At 37.2% G+C, this 22,595-nt stretch overlaps 1 protein-coding gene across 7 annotated transcripts; it reads right to left on the bottom strand.

Annotated features, from left to right (window-relative positions):
• Positions 1 to 23: 23 nt before the first annotated feature.
• Positions 24 to 19,569, bottom strand: myh7ba (myosin, heavy chain 7B, cardiac muscle, beta a). Of its 7 annotated transcripts, XM_067388121.1 has the most exons (43): positions 19,365 to 19,569; positions 19,112 to 19,263; positions 18,755 to 18,858; positions 17,750 to 17,893; positions 16,568 to 16,724; positions 16,398 to 16,425; positions 16,083 to 16,179; positions 15,175 to 15,195; positions 14,992 to 15,084; positions 14,714 to 14,777; positions 14,525 to 14,623; positions 14,334 to 14,437; positions 14,111 to 14,249; positions 13,906 to 14,024; positions 13,501 to 13,650; positions 13,240 to 13,410; positions 12,913 to 13,092; positions 12,497 to 12,629; positions 12,338 to 12,414; positions 11,867 to 11,954; positions 11,571 to 11,688; positions 10,950 to 11,073; positions 10,686 to 10,822; positions 7,626 to 7,881; positions 6,970 to 7,212; positions 6,703 to 6,879; positions 6,465 to 6,610; positions 6,301 to 6,391; positions 5,829 to 6,218; positions 3,722 to 3,848; positions 3,475 to 3,593; positions 3,178 to 3,374; positions 2,750 to 3,099; positions 2,512 to 2,636; positions 2,250 to 2,365; positions 1,918 to 2,110; positions 1,549 to 1,752; positions 1,331 to 1,456; positions 1,069 to 1,239; positions 875 to 979; positions 678 to 773; positions 445 to 591; positions 24 to 364 (listed from the first exon to the last, which is right to left on the bottom strand). In XM_067388121.1, exons 2-43 carry the CDS (start codon positions 19,209 to 19,211, stop codon positions 332 to 334), a joined length of 5,859 nt encoding a protein of 1,952 aa, XP_067244222.1. In that variant the 5' UTR covers positions 19,212 to 19,263; positions 19,365 to 19,569; the 3' UTR covers positions 24 to 331. The 7 variants fall into 7 exon arrangements, with proteins under 7 accessions (XP_067244222.1, XP_067244219.1, XP_067244221.1 ...); XM_067388118.1 differs by having other exon boundaries at positions 13,240 to 13,650; XM_067388120.1 differs by having other exon boundaries at positions 24 to 343; positions 13,240 to 13,650.
• Positions 19,570 to 22,595: the final 3,026 nt, after the last annotated feature.

Raw genomic sequence — 22,595 nt, 5'->3', positions numbered from 1 at the left:
CAGAGCAACAGGAAAGTCTGAGAGCATCTGTAAGGTATTTATTGTAAACACATTTGTTTACATTGTGGTATAATCATACAATTTGAAACTTTTTTACCTTGAACATCCTGAAGAGGGTTTTACAGTGGCTATTTTATCTTTTTTTTTCTAAGTTTAAAGTCAGAGTTGTCAAGAAATTCCAGTATACACTGACAAATGAGGAAAATATGAAATACACATTTCTATAGTCTACATAAACAAAAAGGCATTTCTTTATCTTGCTCATTGCTTTTGGCACACAAAGCTGTTGCAGCTGTGGGCTGTGTTCATGGTACTAGAGGGGGCTTGCTCTTCACTCTGCAAGCTGAAATGGGTATAAACAAAGCTGATTATTCTAAATGTAGTAAATACAGACTTAATGGAAAAACAACATATAAGTTGAAAAGCAAAACTTAAACAACATACCTTCGGACTAGCCTTGCTACCCGAGTCTCTGGTGCGGGTGCGTAGTTTATTCGCTTGCGACTCTGCAATATCGGCTCGTTCCTCAGCGTCATCCAGCTCATGTTGGAGCTTCTTGTACTTGGTCAAGTTGGTATTAGCTTGTTCTTCCTACAATATAATCAGCAGGAGCCATCAGTGATGTTGTTTTAAGTATACATGAGATGTAGCACATGAAGGTTTATTTGTGGACTCACCGCCTCCTCTGCTTGTCTCTTGTAGGTCTTAACTTTGGCCTGCAGCTTATCTATGAGTTCCTGGAGGCGAGCCATGTTCTTCCTGTCCTCCTCAGTCTGTAGAAACAGAAGGTGGTGGCACAGGCTTTATTCTTTCAGAGTAGTGCAACTCAAGCTACCTAAATTAAATTTCTGCATCTGTCTCATGGAGTTTGTACCTGGTAGGTGAGCTCCTTGATCCTTCGCTCATATTTGCGAACTCCCTTCTGGAATTCGTTGCTTTTTTTCTGCTCAGATTCCAGTTCATTCTCCAGGTCTCTCACCTTGAGGAAAGTTTTTTTAAGATGCAAGACCTCATCAATGCAATTTAGGTTTGAATTATTTTATAGATGGCAAAAGTCTTCCAGCATACCCTGCTTTCCAGTTTCTGAATTTGCTTCTTGCCTCCTTTTAGAGCGATCTGCTCAGCCTCATCCAGACGCATCTGCAGATCTTTGATGGTCTGCTCCATGTTCTTCTTCATACGTTCCAGGTGAGCGCTGGTGTCCTGCTCTTTCTTGAGCTCTTCCGCCATCATGGCAGCCTGCAAGTTAAAAGCTTCATATTAAATTCCCTGTGCGATACACAAAACAATATTTACCCCCAAAAAAATCCTCTTTATGCAAGCTCCTCACATCAGTGATGGCCTTTTTGGCTTTCTCTTCTGCATTTCGGCACTCCTGCACAGCGTCATCCACCTCGCTAGACAACGTGGAGAGATCACTCTCCAACTTTTTCTTTTGATTGAGCAGTGACGTGTTCTGGGGAGGCAGAAAGAATTATGGTAAATGACAAGGTATTATTTGTTGTGACTGCTCGGAAGAGTTGCCTTGATGGAGCATCTGTCCATTACCTGGGAATGAAGTAGGTTGACCCTCTCAGTGGTTTCCAGGAGCTCATACTCTGCCAGTTTGCGGGCACGGTCGTTCTGCTCCAGCTGGCTTCTCAGTTCTTCCACTTCAGCAGTCAGGAGGTTGTTCCTGCGTTCAGTAACAGCAGCCTGTTCCTTCAGTTCTTCATTTTGGTGAATAGTCTCATCCAGCTCTATCTGAAGGTCCTTTAATTTATAAGACAGATTTTATGTTATTTAGGCTTGAGTAGGTCACTATTTGTTTAGATCATTTTGCATATATATCATAATCCAAACTTGTTTTTGTTTCCCACATTAAAGATGCAATAATTGAAATATGTTAGTTTTAATAGATGTAACATTTGGATTTACCTTAATCTGTGTCTGCAGGTTCCGGACCATTTTTTGGGACTCGGTGGCCAAGCGATTTGCATGGTTCAGCTGAACCTCCATTTCATTCAGGTCGCCCTCCATCTTCTTCTTCACCCTGATGGCTTCATTACGGGATTTTGCTTCTGCATCCAGGGTGGCTTGCATGGACTCTATGGCACGCTGGTGGTTACGCCTAGTAAAGGTGAGTAAATAGGTTAGGAAGTCTTGTGGTGTAAACAATAATGGTCATATAATGGAATGGAGTAATGGAAAATAATGGTTCACTTCCTCACTAGTCATGAATCTTTTATATTTGCTTTCCAAGTTCTCACCGAAGATTGTCGATTTCCTCATCTTTCTCAGCTAGCTTCCTGTCAATGTCTGCTTTGATCTGGTTGAGCTCCAGCTGTATACGTAGAGTCTTACTCTCCTCATGCTCCAGAGTGCCCTGATACAAAAATAAGGTAAGAGAATTTAAGAGAATGATAGTCCAAGTACCTTCGAGACCAATCCTCAATACTTTTGGCGTAACATAAATATGAATCAGGTTTTCATTTCTGGTTCTCAGCTACAAAAAGACACAAAAAGCAATACTTCAGCTTCCTCCAGTGCTGCTTTAATTTCAGTCTTCTCCATGTCCAAGCCCTTCTTCATCTTCTCAAGCTCATGAATGGTCTTGCCGCCTTGGCTTATTTGGTCATTCAGGTCAGAAATCTCCTCTGTTAGAAACATGATGGTATTGATAGATCACATTTTGTGACTGACAATATATGTTAATTTGACATCATACATTTTTTTTTTCTAGTCATAATCCATAAAGTTCAAAACATACCCTGAAGATTTTTATTCTCCCGTTTGATGCTCTCCAGATGGTCCAGAGCCTCTTCATAACAGTTCTTGAGTTTAAACAGCTCGGTGCTCAGATTACGAGACTCTTTCTGTGAAGATTCCAGCTCAGACTGGCACTCCTCGTACTTCTGCCTCCATTCGGCCAGAATCTTGTCAAATTGCCTCTGCTTCTTATCCAGGGCAGTAGCGGCTGCATTAGAGCGTTCCAGATCTATTACGAGATCCTCAATCTCTGACTGAAGCCGATGTTTGGTCTTTTCAAGGGAGGAGCACTTGGCGTTTGATGCCTCAACATGTTCCTCAGCCTCTTGGAGGCGGGTGGCCAACTTCTTCCTGTCAAGTTGAGGAATATGATTCAGTTTTAGATCGAATGAAGCCAGTTATTATTGTCCTTATAATCCACATACTCACTTTGCCTCCTCGAGTTCCTCTGTCTTCTGAATGGCGTCTGTCTCATATTTGGTCCTCCATTGGGCGACCTCGGCGTTAGCCTTGGATAGTGCACGCTGCAGCTCAGATTTACCCTCTTGCTCTTCATCATACTGCTCCCTCAGCAGATCGCAGTCATGCCTGGATGATTGTAGGGCATGAGCCAAGGCATTCTTTGACTGAAAGTAGTAGATGCCAAAGACAAGATAAAATTACAAATTTGTTTCACATTAAAGCCAAAACTTGTTAAACAGCGAGGAAAAAAATGGTTTCTCTTACTTTGGTTTCTTCATCTAGCTGTTTTTTGAACTCCTCTATGTTTTGGCTAAGGGAGTTCTTGGTGCGCTGCAGTTGAGACACCAGAGCTTCACGCTCCTCCAGCTTTCTGCCCAGTTCAGCTGTATTATGTTAAAATGATGTAGGATTAGAGTTAGCAGGGATATTAAATGTCTCAAAACCAGGGCATAGACGTTTGAGTGGTTCTTGTTAAGGTTGAATTTGTTCAATACGTCGTTTTTTGACATACCGCTTTCAGCCTGAGCACGGGCTCGCTGTGTGTTGGTGTCACTGAGCTGCCTTTGGAGCTCCTCCACTTTGGCTTTTGACTCATTCATCTGGTCCTCATAGAGGCGGCACATTTTCTCAGTAGTAGCCTGCAATATTTTTATATAATTAATGAAATAAGATGATACATTTTCAATAAATGGTCTCCTACATAAATATATATGAATGAAAATATATGAAATACAGTACAGTCCAAAAGTTTGGAACCACTAAGATTTTTAATGTTTTTAAAAGAAGTTTCGTCTGGTCACCAAGGCTACATTTATTTAATTAGTAAAAACAGTAATATTGTGAAATATTATTACAATTTAAAATAACTGTTTTCTATTTGAATATATTTCACAAAGTAATTTATTCCTGTGATGCAAAGCTGAATTTTCAGCATCATTACTCCAGTCTTCAGTGTCACATGATCCTTCAGAAATCATTCTAATATGCTGATCTGCTGCTCAAGAAACATTTAATGTGTACAATTGTACAAAATATTTGTGTACAATATTTTTTTTCAGGATTATTTGATGAATAGAAAGTTCAAAAGAACAGTGTTTATCTAAAATCTAATCTTTTGTAACATTATAAATGTCTTTACTGCCACTTTTGATTGATTTAATGCGGATCCTTGCTGAATAAAAGTATTAATTTCTTTAATTTCTTTTCAAAAAAATAAAAATAAAAATTCTTACTGACCCCAAACTTTTGAACGCTAGTGTATAATGCTACAGAAGCTTTGTATTTCAGATAAATGCTGTTCTTTTGAACTTTCTATTCATCAAGGAATCCTGAAAAAAAAAGTACACAACTGTTTTCAACATTGAAAATAATCATAAATGTTTATTGAGCAGCAAATCAGCATATTAGAATGATTTCTGAAGGATCATGTGACACTGAAGACAGTAACGATGCTGAAAATTCAGCTTTGCATCACAGGAATAAATTACTTTGTCAAATATATTTAAATAGTACACAGTTATTTTAAATTGTAATAATATTTCACAATATTAGTTTTTTACTGTATTTTTAATTACATAAATGTAGCCTTGGTGAGCAGACGAAACTTCTTTTAAAAACATTAAAAATCTTAGTGGTTCCAAACTTTTGGACTGTACTGTATATGAGTATATAACTATATATACACATACACATTATTATGTTTCCTGTCAGATATATCAATATTGCTTTATTTATTTATATTTTTTTTGCGTATCTTTACCAACACATTGTTTTATGGAAAACCACCCAAACCACTTTCTTCCTGTTTTCATTGAAAATTATGATAACTTGCAGTGAGCCAAATTTTGATTCCGTAACTGCTGATTGATTCAGTTCAGTTAATTTTATTAAGGCTGTCTGGTTATTTTATAATGTGCAGAGGTCATGTGTTTGGACTTTTAACTATGTCTAAAGTTCAGTCTGAAATGGATAAAAAGTCTTTTAAGTTTTCCATACCATTTTTTGATTTATTTTCATTAATTAAAGTTTTTTAAAACTCTTAGTAAATTAAAATGTTTGTTATATATAAAGGATGTGAATATTTTAATTGTAATTGTTTTAAATGATTGTTTCTTTAGCATTATTTATGTTATATATAGGCATATATTTTAATTTTACAATAAGGTTAAATTTGTTAACATTAGGTATCATAAACTAACAATGAACGATAATTTACAGCATTTATTAATGTAGCTTAATGTTAATTCATAGATATACTGTTGTTTTTTATGTTTGTTTATAATAGATTCACTGAAGTTAATTCATACAACTAAAAATGTTTGAGGGATATTTTAAAATTAACATTAAGCTACATTAATAAATGCTGTAAATTATTGTTCATTGTAAATTAAATGATACCTAATATGCATTTAAACTTAAAATAAGTTTAAAATAAAGTAAAGTAAAATAAAATAATAGTATATACAAAATGAGAGCTCACAAAATTCATTCAACTGGGACGATTTAAACCTGAGCTCGAACTGAAATCAGCCCTTGATTTTTCAGTGTTAAAGTCAATGCTAAATTAATGCTAGTTAAATTAGATCAGAATGTGATGCAACACAGATCATATTTTCCACCTTGCTCTTTGCCAGCTGCTCTAAATTGGAAGCGAGGTCATCCACCTCCATCTTGGCCTCACTTCTCTCCTTCTCCAACTTCTGTTTGACTCGCTGAAGGCTGTCAATTTGCTCACTCAGTTCAGCCATGGTGTCTGCATGCTTTTTGCGCAGTGCAGCAGTCATAGCTTCATGGTGCAAAATGGCCTCCTCAAGGTCACGGCGCAGTTTTAGAAAGTCTGCCTCCCGTTTTTTATTCATCTCAATTTGGGCTGAGGTGGCACCGCCGGCTTCCTCGAGACGCTCGCTGAGCTCTTCAAGCTCTTTGGATGCATCGCCTCGCTGTTTCTCCATCTTCGCTCGGGTGGAACGCTCTGCTTCCAGTTCCTCTTCAAGCTCCTCAATACGAGCCTTGAACACATTGAAAGAACGAATGAAAAAATGTTCTGACTGAAACATACATTTGGAGATTAAACAGTCAAGTTTGACTTACCTGCAATTCCTTGATCTTCTTTTGAAGCTGGATGATTAATGCTTGCTCATCTTCGATTTTCGAACTGATCTGGTTCATTTCGAAATCTTTCCTACAAAAAATCCCAACAAATAAAGAACAGAAATGGTTTTGTTTTACAGAATCCTGTCATATAATAATCTTACTTCTTTAGCTTTTCCTCTAATTGCTGCTTGTCATTTTCAAAGTCCATGACAGACTCCATGGCCAGCTTCAGATCACCCTCCAGCTTGCGTTTGGCCCGTTCCAGATCCATTCGCAATTTCTTTTCCTGTTCCAAGGATCCCTCCAACTAAAACAAGAGATTATATTGTATTACCGATTCCTGACTCATTCTAGATCTGTTAACGGTCCCGTTAACGTCTATCCAACATATGAACGTACATCATCTACTTGTTGCTCCAACTTGGCTTTGGCCTTAGTCAGAGTGTTGACTTTGTCTTCCTCCATCTGCAAGTCATCCAGCGTCTGCTGGTGACTCTCCTGTAAGGCCTTCTTCTCTTTGGTAAGCTTCAGAATAGTTTCATCCAAAACTGCCATCTCTTCTATCAGATTCTTCACCTATGAAAAGGTATTTTTGATTAGTTTAACAGACTTCACAGTGGCTCAACAACACAGCTTGAGCTTCATTTTTCTTCAGAATGGCCTTACCTTGTTTTCAGTGGCATGCTTCTCCTTCTCCACCTTGGCCAAGGTTATCTCCAGATCATCAATGTCCTTTTTCAGCTCAGCACACTCATCCTCCAGCTTGCGTTTTTTTGCAAGAACGGTAGCGTTCATCTCCTCTTCATCTTCCAGGCGTTCGGTCATCTCCTTCACTTTGGCTTCAAGTTGAATCTTGGTTTTGATGAGCAGGTCACAGCGGTCCTCTGCATCTGCCAGGTTATCCTGCTCCTGTAGAGCGATTAGAAAGTAAATTCAAGCATTTTAACACCTGAATATATATGATTCATTTTATTCTTTTTGGACTATTTCAGAATTGATTGGGTATCAGCATTAAAACTCTATATCATTGTAGATCTTTTACATTGATCTTTTTTCCCTGAAACCTAAATAGATCATGTTAAAATTAGTGACTTGGAGAAGAAAGGCAATTTAATACTTCTGCATTTAGCTTTTTTACAAAGTCATTGCAGAAAACTTTGATGTACTTTGATGTTGAAGAACAACAAAATGTCCTGCTGTAACACAATAAAATGTGAAAATCCAATAATGAGTAGTCCTATGGCCACTGTAGCTATTTTTGTGGTGTTTATGAGCAGTACTTTTGCCACTCGTACTGCAAACTGATACTGTATGATACTTACTGCCTGAAGTTGCAGGAAAAGGTCATTCTTCTCTTGGATCAGGCTGACCTGTTTCTCCTCCAGCTCCTTACGCTTGGACTCTGATTTCTCTAGTGCCTCCTTTAGCTTCAGGAACTCCTCTTTTAGAGCGGCCAGCTCTTTTTCTGTGGCTGCGCTTCTCAGCAGGGGCTTGATTTTGAAAAAAAGTTTCATCCACGGCCAGTTCTTCACTATGTTGAAGGCCCGAATATTCCATTGGATGATCATCAGAGCCTCCCTAATGACAAAAGGCAGGTATATATCATCTTTAAGGCACATCAGTCTACTTGGTGGCCATCTTGGTACAACTCCTATATTTGAATTGGGAAAGATTGAAAACTGTTTGTATTAAGTTTACAATTTTGTTACTTTAACTCAAAATATGATAAACTATTATATTTTTTCAGGCTGGTTCAGTTACATCATGTGATTGGCGTAATACAGTTAGTTTTTGTTTTACAGTCTCATTATTTATTGAACTAGTATTTCTATTTATAAAAATGCAGTGTACTACTTGAACCATCAAACTATTAATGCATCATGGCAGTGTTATTTTAGTGTAATTAAGTTAATTAACTTACTGATCTGCTATATAAACCTATTATTATTCTTCTGTCTTCTTCGTCTGAGCCAAATTTTAGACTGCATCTCCTCCTAGAGCTTTAAAGCTACAACCACCAAACTCGGCCCAGACCTTCAGACTGTTCTGAACTAACTAACTAACTAACTAACTAACTTTCTAACTATTTAACTACCTATCTAACTCAAATTCAAATCAAACAAACTGAAGCCCATTAAACTCAATGAAGCTTCCATTCTATGTACTATTACTAAGCATTCAAATTCATTCAAACTCATAAACTAACTAACTTATTAACTATCTATCTAACTAACTTACTATCCATCTATCTTACTATCTATCTAGCTTACTAACCATCTAACTAACTATCTATCTAACTTACTATATATCTAACTATCTAACTTACTAACTAACTTATAATGTAACTAACTATATAACTATCTATCTAACTTACTAATTATCTATCTAATTTATTATCTAACTTACTAACTATCTAACTATCAATCTAACTTACTACCTAACTAACTAACTATATATCTACACACACTCACTCATACTTACTTACTCACACATCATCTAGCTTTTAAACTACTAAACTAAAACTTAAACTAATTCAAACTAAAAAGCTTCAAACTTCAAGCTTTTAAAACTACTCAACCTTCTGGCTAGGCTTTTTCAAGCCAACTTAAAGTTTGTCTACGAACTTTACTCATCTACTTTATTTACTATTATAGTATTTATTAATATATATATTTTTTAGTTTTTGTTTTGTTATGTGCATTTTATTTCAGTTAGTTGCTGAGGCAACATTTCTAATTTTTTTATATTTATATTTTATATTATCTGAGCTTTTCAGTTAGTGACATTAATTTTGAATAGTTTTAGTTAACAATAACAGCACTGATCATGGGAAGACTGTGTCACCCCCATATGACCCACTGGCTTATGTCCATGCATGCATGAAATGAGGCTCATTTTAGTTAGTCTATTACTGGGGCGACTTTCAGATGTCATGCACTTGCTGTCACAGTTCTGCGGTTACATGTTGCCGGATGATGGCAGAAATTTCGGTCTGATCAAATAGCTGCCATGCATCTGTGCCCCAGGCCACCCAAAAGGTGAAGTGCCTAATATTTATTTAGAAACCGAGGCCTTCTGTTGGACCAGTGGCTTTAATCCTTTGCCAGTCTGCAGATATGCTTTCAATGTGGTCCTTTAGAGGCACAGGCGCCTTGGCAAAACAGAGCTTTGAGAAGGGTGCTGGCCTGTATTTTTAGTGGGGAGTGGGGTGAGCAGCTGCCATGTGACCCACTGGGCCTCTACGCTTTAAGGACACTGTCTGCATTGTCTAATAAAGGGAAAGGGTGGAGGTCATAGATGTGGACATGGAGAACCTTACGTGTTTCACAGAGAGTGTCGGAGCGTATGAAGGGTCTCGGCCACACATGCACATGGACAAATGCATTTCTGAAGACACACGCCTCACACACTCCATCCACATGGCCCCAAAATACCTCTCATATGTTGAGGGTTGAGAGGTATCAAGTGACAACAGCTTGTTTCTAACTTTATTAGGATTGAACCTGTTGGATGTCAGTATAGTTTGTGAATATTTGTGTGGGCGGCATCATTTTAAACAAAGAATATGGAAAATATAAGAGCATGGAAGAATTTTTCTTTATACTGATGGATTGAAAGCAGGTGAGAGCTGTTAGTAGGGTAAAGCTGCGGTCACATAGACTGTGGTTCAATTTTCGAGATCACAATCAAACCATTTCATCAGGAATCTGTACGATCGGGAATTTCGCATGAGGGCGAAAGATTTCACCTTGCAGACGTTGCATCAGGTTCAAGATGGTCACTCGAATTCGCAGTATTGTGGCTTCTCTGTGAGTTAGGCTTCAAACATCACTATTGAGAATGGACAATGGACCTTTTTGCCCGTGAAATTTTGTTAATGTAACGGCACCTTAAAGCTTAATATGTAACCTTCATATTTTACATTATATTTTATATTCAGAAAAATCTCTAAATCTATTTACAATGGCCCCAAAATATATTTTGCCACTTAAACCACACTTAAAGTGTATACATTTGGTTGCATTAGAAGTCAAACTGTAAAACCAAGTAACATCTTCAAACAAATCATGATAGAGCTTTTTTTTGTAAAGCCAATTATTTTTGACCTGCTGGGGTCAAAGTGATAATTTTATGGAGGTTCCTCAAACGTTTGATAATCAGGAAAATGTTAAATAAAGTGATCATACCTTCTTTTTTTAATTGTAGACCAAAGAGACATTTTTTTGTGAAATATCTTTCTTTAAAATAAGTGAAACCTGATTGGAAATGTTATCTAATGTAATGATCTTCATTCATTTTTAAGTGTGACTTAAATGTCCAAATATATTCAGGGGCCATCATTTTAATGTTAGTAACATCTTTTGCATGGAATCACGTATTACTTCCTCTCCATCATCTTCTTCAGCTCCATCCTCATGATCTTGCCGCGGCTGGCGGCCTGCAGCAAAGTGAGAACTTTAGCCAGACGCTCGTCTCTCAACTCTTCCAGGTGTCCCAGCAGGCCAGCCTTAAAGAACACCTGTAATGCAGAGACACAGATGGGTTGATTTAGACAATTTTGCCTTCTGTTCAGAGTAGCACCTCTGATTGATGTCCCATTGCTTGTGGCTCAAAGCAACAAACATTTTTACTGAAGTCTGACTTGCCTTAGTATGCCCAAATCTATACTGATTATGGTCGATATCCAGTGAAGCCAGCAGTTTCTCTGCAGCCTTCCTGCTGTCCACAAACTTGTCATCAGGGATAGCGTGAGGATTCAGAATGCGATACCTTCGAAATGGAGGAATTTACACATCCTCATTGTTTATTCGTGTTCACTATTTTCTTCTTCTTATAGTGTTCGCTGTTTTTATCAACTGGCTTTAAGCTTGCCTCTTACAAGTCACTGAATGTTAAAGGTGAAGTGTGCAATTTTATAATGTTAAAATACTTAGAATCAAAGTTTATTGTGAAGAAACTGCTACAAGTAAGTCATTCATAAGTTAATTTCTTTAAAAGATGTAAAGGATGTGAGTGGTAGAATCATTTAGGAAACCTTTTTGGAGACAGTTATTATTTAACAATTCCATTTGGTGAAATTGCACTTCATCTTCAACCTCATTGAAATTCTTAATTTTTCAAATCATACATTAGATCAAATTATGTTCACATAGGGGAAATTATACTCTCTAAATGTAAAGAAATTCCATATGGATTATGTAGTAATTCATAATGCATTTTTTGATGTACTCAGGAACACAAAGTGTGTAAATAGTAGCTCTTCTTACCGTTGTTTGAATTCGGCATAAAGAATTCTGTTAGGAAATCCCTTCCTGCAAATACGAATGCCCTCCAGGACTCCATTACAGCGCAACTGGTGCAGCACCAGGAAAGCGTCCATGATCCCTGCAAGTAAGATGAAAATATTTTAGTTAGATGTTTGCACTGAGGTTTTGCAGCTTGGATTCTTTTTCAGACCATTGTTTAGTGTAACATAAAGCTGTGATTTTGATTGATGCTCTAAAATAGTGATTTTCATCAAGATCCTGTTGATTTGGATGTGTTGAAGTGCTCAGTGCGGCACCTGGTGTTTTGGTCTCATTGGGGATGATGCAGCGCACAAAATGGGGCTGAGTGCTCCGCAAGTTTGTCATCAGCTTGTTGAGATTCTCCTGTAATTGAGAAGCAATCAAGGGACACACTCTTGTAAGTCATGTTATACAGCAGTTTTTCCACGTTTTACACTGCTAAAAGATAATGCATTCAACAAATGCAAAGATGTCGTTCTCCTCAAAAACATTGTCAAGTGTGTTTCTAGACTTACCTTGAGTTGTTGATGCTCTTTGTGGAAACAGATAGAACAGGAGCCAGCACAGACTTAAAGTGATGTTCATGTGTCATTTCTCTAAACATCACTGCAAGTCTTAACTGCCTCCCTCTTAGTACTGACGAGTTTTGATTTTCTTTTTGGTTTAATGACCATGAATAATTATTTCTGTTTAATATCAGTTTCTACCTAGTAGGAAGTAGCATTAAAGTCTTGTTATATTCCCACCTTGTGCACCTGTGACACTGTCTGGAAGGAAGCAGCCTTTTTCCTCTTTTCTTTGGCCCCTGTTTTTACGTCAGAGGCTAAAAGGAAAAAGTTTCGGCATTTAGTATTTTATGGTTTAGAAAGGTGGTATATTTCAGACAGAATGTGTGGTTTATTTACCTGAGTCAGAGCTAACATAATTCTCATAGAGAGAAGCCAGAAGCTTGTTGGCTGATTTCTGGAAACAGACTACCACTGTTTCATTCAGGGGGTCTTTGTTTTTGTCTAACCAACCAATAATATTGTATGGCACCTGAAATTCAGAAAAAAGTCTTTTTATGTAATATTCAATCTCTTTTTTTTCAGCAGGGTTACTTAAAACAGCTTAAACCAGCCTAAATTGATTAGCCTTACTGGCACTTCCCAGTCTGGAAGACCAGCTTAAACCTGCTAAAACCAGCAAACTGACTGGTTTAAGTTGTTTTTCAGCAGAGAAAGCACCAAAAATAATCAAAAATATACTTCTAATATTAAGTGCTACCTAGGAGACCTTTAAATTTAGTCTTGTTAGAGCTCTGTTATTGGTACAAACTCACCACTCCTGCATAGTGCACCAGCTCAAAATGAGCCTCATACTTTCTCTTCTTGTCAGGCCTTGGCTTCAGGAAATTGGCAGACTTGCCAAGATGATTATCAAACATCTTAGCCTTGAAGCTGTTGTCGGAAGCTTTAGGGAACATGCACTCCTCTTCCAGGATGGACATAATTCCTAAAGGCTAACAAAGAGAAAAAAAGCTCAGAAGGGTGTAATAATATTCTTGACACATTCTGTAATCAAAATAATATTTTGAATTGTCAATCAATTGAATTGTTTATTTCCATATTTTCTATAATATTCCTATTATGTTTCAAGTGCAAAAAACCTTTTCAATGAGATCAATGCAGGCTTGGAGGTCAAGCCCAAAGTCGATAAATGTCCACTCAATGCCCTCCCGTTTGTACTCCTCTTGTTCCAGGATGAACATGTGGTGGTTGAAAAACTGTTGCAGTTTCTCATTGGTGAAGTTGATGCAGAGCTGCTCGAAGCTGTTGAGCTGTTGAGAGAATCCACATGACAGATGCACAAGTGTGAATGCCGGCGGAAATCTAGATAAGTGCGGTGTGGAATTTCGAGAGTCACTCACCTCAAAGATTTCAAAGCCAGCGATGTCCAGCACTCCGATAAAGAACTGGCGTGGCAGAACGGTGTAGAGCGTCCTATTTATACGCCCCACCAACCACTTGAACATGCGATCATAAGTGGCTTTGGCCAGAGCTCCCACGGCATAGTTAACCTGGTGGAGCCACACAATGTGTGTGGAGCACATTAAGACCACAGCTGTCACTTACATGGATTGCAACAGTTGCCTGGATACCAGGCTGATTTCTCAGGCTGTTTTATTCCTTGTATCTTAGTAGATCAGCAGTAAATGTCAGTGGTTTCGACATGCATTACTGACATAGCAAAATTCCCGCCAAATAATATTTTTCTTTCTGTAACTATAGACACACATCCAATGAGGAGGTAGGATTTTGGGAACACTTCTCACCTGTTCGACATTCTGTCCTTTAACCACATACTCATTGCCTACTTTCACTCTAGGGTGCAGAAGACCCTTTATGAGGTCTGCTGAGCTAACACCCATCAGGTAAGAGGCCTTATCAGCACCTGGAAAGATCATTTTATTTAAGTTTTGGACCATCTTTAATGCATATTTGTGATAGACAAGTCAGGTTATATGGATTTACACTCACTTTCAGTGCCATCGGTCTCTGCCTGCTCCTCCCGCTGCTTCTGTTTGAATTTCATGTTCCCGAAGTGCATGATGGCGCCTACTATTTTATAGCAGCCGTACTTTTCTTCTGGAGTAAAGCCAAGGATGTCCATGGCATGCTGGATTAAAAAAGAATTTTTTTGCAGACTTTTTTTTTTTTTTCATTTGGTCTTTGTAGGAGATTTTTTTTTTTTACAGCTTACATCAGTAGCCATAAGTTCCTGCCCATCATCCATGTTCTCTACCGTTGTCACTCCTTGGGAGCAAAAATGGTAGTCATAGGGATTTGAAGAGACCAGAAGCATGTCTGAAATCCACAAGGGAAAAAAATGAATTAAGGATTTTCCTTAATAACAGGTCAATAAAATACACAAAATTACAGCATTTATCATACCGAGAAGTTCAGGCTTCTTTTGTGACATGATCTGGTAGTAGATGTGGTAACTTCTCTCTCCAGGCTGCTGAAATATAACTCTGGATTTTTCCAGTAGATCTATAAAAATTATTTGAAAAATCACTACACTGTCTGGTTGGAATGTCATGAACTGGAAGGGCAACATCATGCTTTGAACAATTTACTTACACATGTCAATGTCAGCGGAAGCCAGTTTCCCTGTTGGTCCGAAATGGATCCTGATGAACTTACCCTAGAGCAAGATTTATTTCAAGAATGTAAATGAATCTGCACATTATGTATTATCTTAAGATGCTTATGGTTGAACACCATGATCGAATCAACCATGCTTTATAGCAATTATAATATGCAGTCATTTTAATTTTACAGTAAGGTAACATTCATCTTTTTGTGTATGTAAGAGGAGCAGACTTACAACATTGCTCTATATAGTGTCAAATACTCACAAAACGGGACGAGTTGTCATTCCTCAGTGTCTTGGCATTTCCAAAAGCCTCCATTGCAGGATTAGCTTCAATGACCTGGTCTTCTAAAGTACCCTGGGAAAAGTAATTTTATAATTGATGAGATTTTCAGCTTAATTTTTTCCAGTTTTTGCAGTATGTCTCCACGTTTGAAGATATACTCACCCCTGTTTTAGTGCCAGGGGCCTTAAAACAAAAAAAAACAACAACAAAAAAGATTGTTGTTTCATTAAACAGTACATATTTCTCAACTTCTGTTTTTATTATACTATATTATTCCATTCTATATTTAATAGCCTGATTTTTTTATATAAATGTGATAAAGTGCATGTAAAATTTTTAAATTACCCATTTCTAAGTATTTGGGAAGTGTTATATTATGTATGTTAATAATTGGTGTCATCAAAATAGTCTTTAAAATAATTATTAAAAGAATAATTAAATGTTTATTATAACTTAAAATGCTAACTAATAGACTATTATGGGTTAAGAATGAAAAAAATGTGGTAAAATCGTGTTAGCTCACATCAAATACAAAAAAAGTATTTAACAATCACACCCTATGATCATCAGAAAAAAATTATTCCATGAATAATGGGTTTAAAAATGAAGACTGTAAAAACAGGAACAAAGATGTAGGGCCAGCTTGAAACAGAAAAAGGAAGTTTAAATGTTAATCACAAATTTGTTTTCAAAAAACAACAACAACAACAAAAAAAAACACTTCAAGAACAAGGAAGAAAAATGCAGGAGATGATGTGCTGAGGTTAAGCTTTCGAAAACACAGTCAAGTTAACCCCACAAAAACATTTGGGAAAACTGACAAAAAAGACATATGCAAATGGAAGGGATAGTCAAACCTCAGTCTAGATGTCCATACAGTTACATTTATAGAAAAAAGGTACAGTACATAGTAGTAATGTCACTGTAAAAATATGCCAGACACCTAGATGAGGAACGACTTCAAAATGAAAATGACAAACACTTGTCAGCATGAGAGGTATAAAAAAAAAGCTGATTGAAAAAGAAGAGGGATATGATGAGAGGGAAACCGAGAGAGCGTTGTGTCTTACTCCTTTTTTAGTTGGTGCCTCACCCAGGGCCGCTACTATGGCAAAATACTGAATTACACGTTTCGTGTTTACCGTTTTGCCAGCACCAGATTCTCCGCTATGAGTATCAAGAAATGATTGAGTGATAAGACATTGAAAAATAAAAAAAGAAAGAAAAATACCATAGCAAAGAACAATAGAAAAAACAGTGCAACAAAATGTTCTTTAAAAAAAAAGAAAAACTGTTTTCAGTTGCTGAATGATTTTTTTTTTCCCAGACTGAAAATATGTGTTAACGCAACAATACAGAATGTGTACAGATATGTCCAAACTTACGTGATTAGCATGGACTGATTCTCACGATCTGTGTAGGGAAACAAAAACAGATTTTTAGGTCATAAAGGCCTTCCCTGCATTGGATAAAGTGTATTAAGAAAAAAATGATCCCTCCTCTGTTATTGTAGAGGGCAGGGAAGAGACAAGCAATCCTTTAATTTAATACTTACTGCGCAACATGTCATTGTAGGCATTGTCAGCGATGGAATAGATGTGAGGTGGAGCCTCGGAGCGGCGTTTGCCTTTGTAAGCAGCCACTACAGGGGCCGTGTAGACGGGAAGCCATTTATATGGGTTCACGGTCACACAGAACAGTCCAGAGTACGTCTGCCGTGAGAGGATTTGACAAGATTAATCTCAGGTATGGTATCTAGTCACAATAAATGACACAATTCTTTAGGCCAGGGGTCTTTTCAAGCCTTGGTGGATAGAGAATAGAGAGATGGAGCAGATGGACCTTTTTTAGGATGCTTACATTTGCAAAGCCAAAAAATAATCATTATTCATATATAGAATAATATACTTGTACATTTTAATTTGATTTAAAACATTTTTATCAAAAATGGCAGTGGTACATTTATCTACATTTTTACCTCAACTTTGTTAATTTAATATTCTTATTTTTTTTGTTTTTAATCCAAAATAATCGTAACCAAATAATGCCCTGCAGTTCCTCCTTGTACAAAAAAGGATAATAAATAGCCTCAAAATAAAAACATATAAAAAATGTAACTTTTATTTGTCATAATGTGACTTTTATTTCCAGCCAATCTCATGAGAAAATGTAACTATTTTAAAATTTCATATGAATTCATACGATTTGATTCATAAGGAAATGTTTTTTAGAGAAAAAAAGCAAGGATCACTCCTAAAACTAAGCATACTGTAAGCATATTGTACGAAAACAAATGAAAGAGATTGTACAAATTCATACGAATTGGCCACCAATTGTAAAATAGTTACAAATTGCCATAAGAGTGTTGTTCTATCTCACAATGTGACAATATTTTTAATGCTAATTTCACTATTTTTTTTTTTTTTTTACTATTTATATGGACTTTGTTTTCCCATGTACACAAACTGTTTAAATGCACTTCAGGAAACTGTAACCTCCCTGAGATTTATGAGATACTTTGAATTTGGCAGTTATAAAGGACATGCCTCTAGGGAATTCACTTGTATTTGTGCCTTGGCAAAGGCAAGTGTTAAATTCATTACTGTGACTGTAAAGTTCTATGAATAGTGCCGCCCCTCTATGTTTAATGCTCCGGTCAGGTTATTTGTGGCATCAAAGATTAGTGAGAAAGGGCAGATCTTTTCTTTGCTTTGAACTGTGATGTGATGGTACTAACATAGATCATCCAACTGCTGTAGCGCCTCCGCAGATTATAGAGCACCGAAGCTTCATTCAGGTGTGTGAGCATGGCCATGTCCTCTATCATGTCAAACTTCGGGGGGTTCATCTGTTGAATGTCATCTTCCTTGACAGTTAAGCACTACAGGATTCAGAGGGAACAAATACAATGTGTAAAGGGTCAGAACAAGGTTGCTAATAACAAGAGACAGGGAAATCAACTTAATTGTTGTTCCTCATTACATGGCTCTCTGAAATATTTAATTCTAATTGGTCAATCGCGCATTGAGCTGTGAAATATTTTTATATTTTTAAATGACCGCTGAACTGGATCACAGTTGCTCATGTCAACACACCGGTGCCACTTTCATGTCCCTCGTATCACTTTAAAATAGTTCATGTCGACATCTGGCGACTCAAAACGGTTACTACTACCGCTTGTAACGAGCCTCAGAAAACACTCTGGATAACATAATTTTAAATGTATGTTAAATATAAAACCTTTAAAGCTAGAAGAAAACCAAAACATTGAACGGAAGAATATCGAACAGGTAAGAGGCAAAGTCCTGGATGATGAGAACTTGAAATAGAGGAGGACAAGTTACATTGATAAACTTGGTTGTTAGCTAGTTCCTTGTTTAAAAATTGCTAACTTGAATTGCAGATTAATAATAAAAATGATAATATGGGAATGGGCCTATAGCCTAATTAATATCTCACGCAATGTTGGTCTTTTACATTATAATGGGTGTGTTTTCCTTACTTGTAAAATAATTTAAACACAAAACAATATTTCATGTAGGCTATTTATGTAGGTAGGCCTAAATTTAAACATTAATATAAAACATTATTATTACAATTTAACTTCATTAATAGTTGCATCGATTCTCCACTTGAGTCAAAGCCCTGTTGATGCAGCAAAAGTTCAGCAAATCATTAAATTGAGATGTTCTCTTTTCATAGTTTTTTTCATGATTAAACAAATTTCATTAAAGAGTTTTACCTTTCCATCCTTCGTCTCAACGATGACTTTGTCACCATCAATCTCCCTGATTTCCACCTCAATGTACGCGTCCCTTTCATCAGGTATCCAAGCGCGTTTCTTTCCTGCGCACAAGAAGTCTGTCAATATCCATGCGTCGAGAAAGTTTTTCGTTCGTTCGTTCGTTTGTTTGCTATGAATCCAGTTATTCAGTGCCAAATTTATCTCAGTGTGCCCTTTTCAACATTAACAAGTTGAGAACCTAACATGCAATTATCCTACTAACACATAAAAGCAGCCGCGTAAACCAGAAGTATTTCAAAGAGAATCGAAGTGTTCGTATCTTCTGTAAGTCACTTGAAAATGTATTTCAAGTACCATCAAACGCCACAGTTTGCGCTGCCAGTAGCTCCAGGTTGGATTTGCGCAGAAACGCAGCAGCTTCTCCAAACTCCGTCATATCCAAGAGTCTCGACATGATGATAAATCCACCGCTCTCTTACTCGCTGAAGACAAAACTTTCCAGATACCTTAAAAGAAGACATAAATTTATGGTTAAACTTATAATGAAATAATTAAAATTGAAAAATATAGACTACTATTATATTAACAAAAAGTCAAATGTACAAACTTTGAGGGAATAATCACAAACTATTACAATTTAAATGATGTATATATGTTCCAGTTGGTGTATTATTTAATAAAACAAAGACAGAAGATTAGATTTTAGTTTTAAGAATCTGATTTGATGGCATTTTATGATTCCTGTATTGTATTACTATAAACAAATAATCAATTAAATGAAATGAGTTAAAGTGTCCAGTCATAATTTGCTAACTGACCTTAACACGGACTGAACGGGTGGAGTGGCCAAACTCCTTTTATCATCTCCTCCAAGGTCATGGTCACAGAAATTATCATGTGTCACCTCCTCCACCGCCTATTGGTGCTTACTGTGTGCCCAAACTGACACAAAAGGGCAAGCCGCATTTTTATCTTAACCCAAACCCAAGCTTAGTTATTTTTATACAGCATTATATTATGCAGACTAAGTGGAGGGCACTGATTAGAAACTAATCAATAGTCTATTTTTTTTTTATATCAAATTTACATTTACATTTCTGATAATTATATAGCTTACAAAACTAATATAATTTTTTGTTCATCTTTTTGACAATAAAAACAACAATCATTAGAATACAGCAATAAAACAAATAATATTTAATGACATTAAAAAAAAATATTATGTATGAATTATATATGAAATATAAATGGAAATGTTTTTAATTTCATTTTTTAGCTGTTATGTGTTTCAAAACGAATGCCTGTTATGTAAAAAGGTGATTAATTTATAAGCAACTAGTACGTTTCTTTTCCTGTGAACACCATTATTTCTATCTATATCACTCAAGCTGATTATCAGATTGAAATATATGCATGTTTAGTGCTAATTGAGACTGTGACAGCTTTGTAACCGCTATCACCGTAACAAATATGCATCAACTTAACACTTAAGTTTTTAATGACTGCAATAATAATTAATAATAAACATGTTTCTCTGTCAAGTTTTCTCAGTTAATAATTTTTTTCTGACTTATATTTTGTTTTCAACACTGAGCGGCTGTGGTCACTGCAAATTCCCCCGGTCCCTGCTTGGATAAAGGTTACAGAGATCCACTCAGCGGCAACAAGCAACACCCTTACCATTGGCTCTTTAACATCTCTTCAATAACTCGTCAACAATTCTCTCCTCAACATACAGGACAAGTATTAGGTGAACATAATGGCCATGTGTTCAGTCTTCTCCCTTACTCTAATTGCTTGTTTGCGGAATCCTTTGTTGTAAACGCCAGTGGAGGGAGGCATTGTGTGTGTGTGTATGTGTGTGTGTGTGTGTGGTCACAGTAAATGCAACCCTAGACGAAATTACTAAAGGGTCCCTTGTGCTTGACATGATATGAGACGCTAAAAATACATGCCAATATAAGCCAAGATGCACTGCCCTTAATGATAATAGCAACATAATTGAGACGGATATTCTTTCCGCGATGTAAATGAGCACAATTTTCTGATTGAGTAGAAGGAAAATCAATACAATAACTCTAAAACGATCATAAATGTAGTATAAAAACTGGGGGGTAAAAAAAAACACCAGTCTGAAATATTTTCTTAAGGGAGCAATTGCATGTAGTTTCAGACCTTCTCCTATAATCATTAATTCACACATCCAGACCACTTCACTGTCGACACACATTTTTGATATACGAAACGGCAGGTGTGGCGCAGAACTTTCCAGACAAAGTGCTAAAATAACAGGCCTAAATTCAGCTTATTATGAAGGCAGCCGGTGCTACTTTTCCACTATGGTGTCAGTGCAGTAATGGAGCACGCTGGAGAGCAGCGCCTCTTTTTACACCGGCCCCTGTGGATCTGACCTTGAGATCAGTGTCCTTGTATGTGGAAAAGGGGTAAAGAGTGTGGACCAAAAGGGGAGGGGGCTCATAGTGTCCCGATATAGACGAGAATACTCCATCCCTGCCTCATGCCAAAGGCTGACATTCCTGACAAAGAGCAATAGACAAGGGCTATTGTTAAAGACTCGCTGCTTTGCTCATTGTTCAAGAAAGAAATCCCTCAACAAAATGATCAAATTTACAGGACACACACGGCATTACGAACAGCATCATAATCTATGAAATGCTGAGACCTGTTTTTGTTATCAATCTTATAGCAATTCAGTGGAATTAACTACAAATGATTGTTGTCGTTGGGACTGCAGCTATCTTTTGGCAAAGCAGGGAGTGTTGCATTGATGACTGAAACTTTTAGATATAGCAGGCCAGTTGAGGGCTATTCTGGGACGCTTCATAAGTGTGGCAGCTGCGTTATGTACAGCCTCACTCGCTAGTCTGTGCATAAAAACGTTGACAGACAGATAAAACGTGAGAGATAATGAAATCGGAGGGTGTCTGTAACATTTTAGATCCTTTTATACATACACAACATTTAGGAAGATTAAAATAACTGTTAACAGCTACAGTAATTCAATAACACAAGCTCAGAAACATTTTAAACGAGCCAGACTTTTTGTGCATGCATATAGGTATCTGCATGTTTATCCGTTGTTGCGAAACAGTAGATCATCCCTATTGAAACAGGGATTCCTGGAATCAAAGTTGCAATTGCAGTTGGGTCACAGTTGTTTTAGATCATCGTGCACCAAATGCCAGCAGGCTTAGACACTAAAGTGGAGGGAGGCTGAGATTTACAGGCACACACACACTTTTAAGGGGGTAGACCACCACACATACATACCTAATTTGTCATGAAAGACCTGATAATTCAAAAAAACACCCAGCAAGTGGTAATAGGAAAAATAGTAAAGCATGTCAGTGTTTCAAATAAAATAGTGCCTGTGTCCGCCAGAGGCCTTTAAAGGAGAATGCACTGGTGCCAGTTAGCAGCAGCCGTAATCGCTGTGATCGTCCGCAAAACCTTTCAGCAACTGTGCTGTCTCTGTCGCAAGTCGTCAATCCATCTGAGGGGAGACGGGAAAGCATATTGAGGAGACATGAGTTAATACCTCAGCTCTTCAGTAATCTCATCCAATACCCTGAACAAAGCCTAACACAAACACACAAACAGGCAATGAAAGTTAGTTAATTAGTTTTTAAGCAAGTGGTGGGTAGAGACTCTCCTCCTACCCCTGTGGCTTCAGATAATAGACTGTCTTTCACTGGTTAAGTCATGGCCTTTGGCCCTAGCTGGGGATACCAGCATCTTTAGCTGTTTTTCTATTTATTCCCTGTCACAACATGCCTTTGTTCGGCTATCTCACCGCCACGTGGCTTTATCTAAACCA

Source organism: Chanodichthys erythropterus, chromosome 6, assembly GCF_024489055.1.
Source record: "Chanodichthys erythropterus isolate Z2021 chromosome 6, ASM2448905v1, whole genome shotgun sequence".
Lineage (NCBI taxonomy): Eukaryota > Metazoa > Chordata > Actinopteri > Cypriniformes > Xenocyprididae > Chanodichthys > Chanodichthys erythropterus.
The sequence above is the reverse complement of the archived record's forward strand: the minus strand, read 5'-3'. Positions and strand labels throughout refer to the sequence as shown.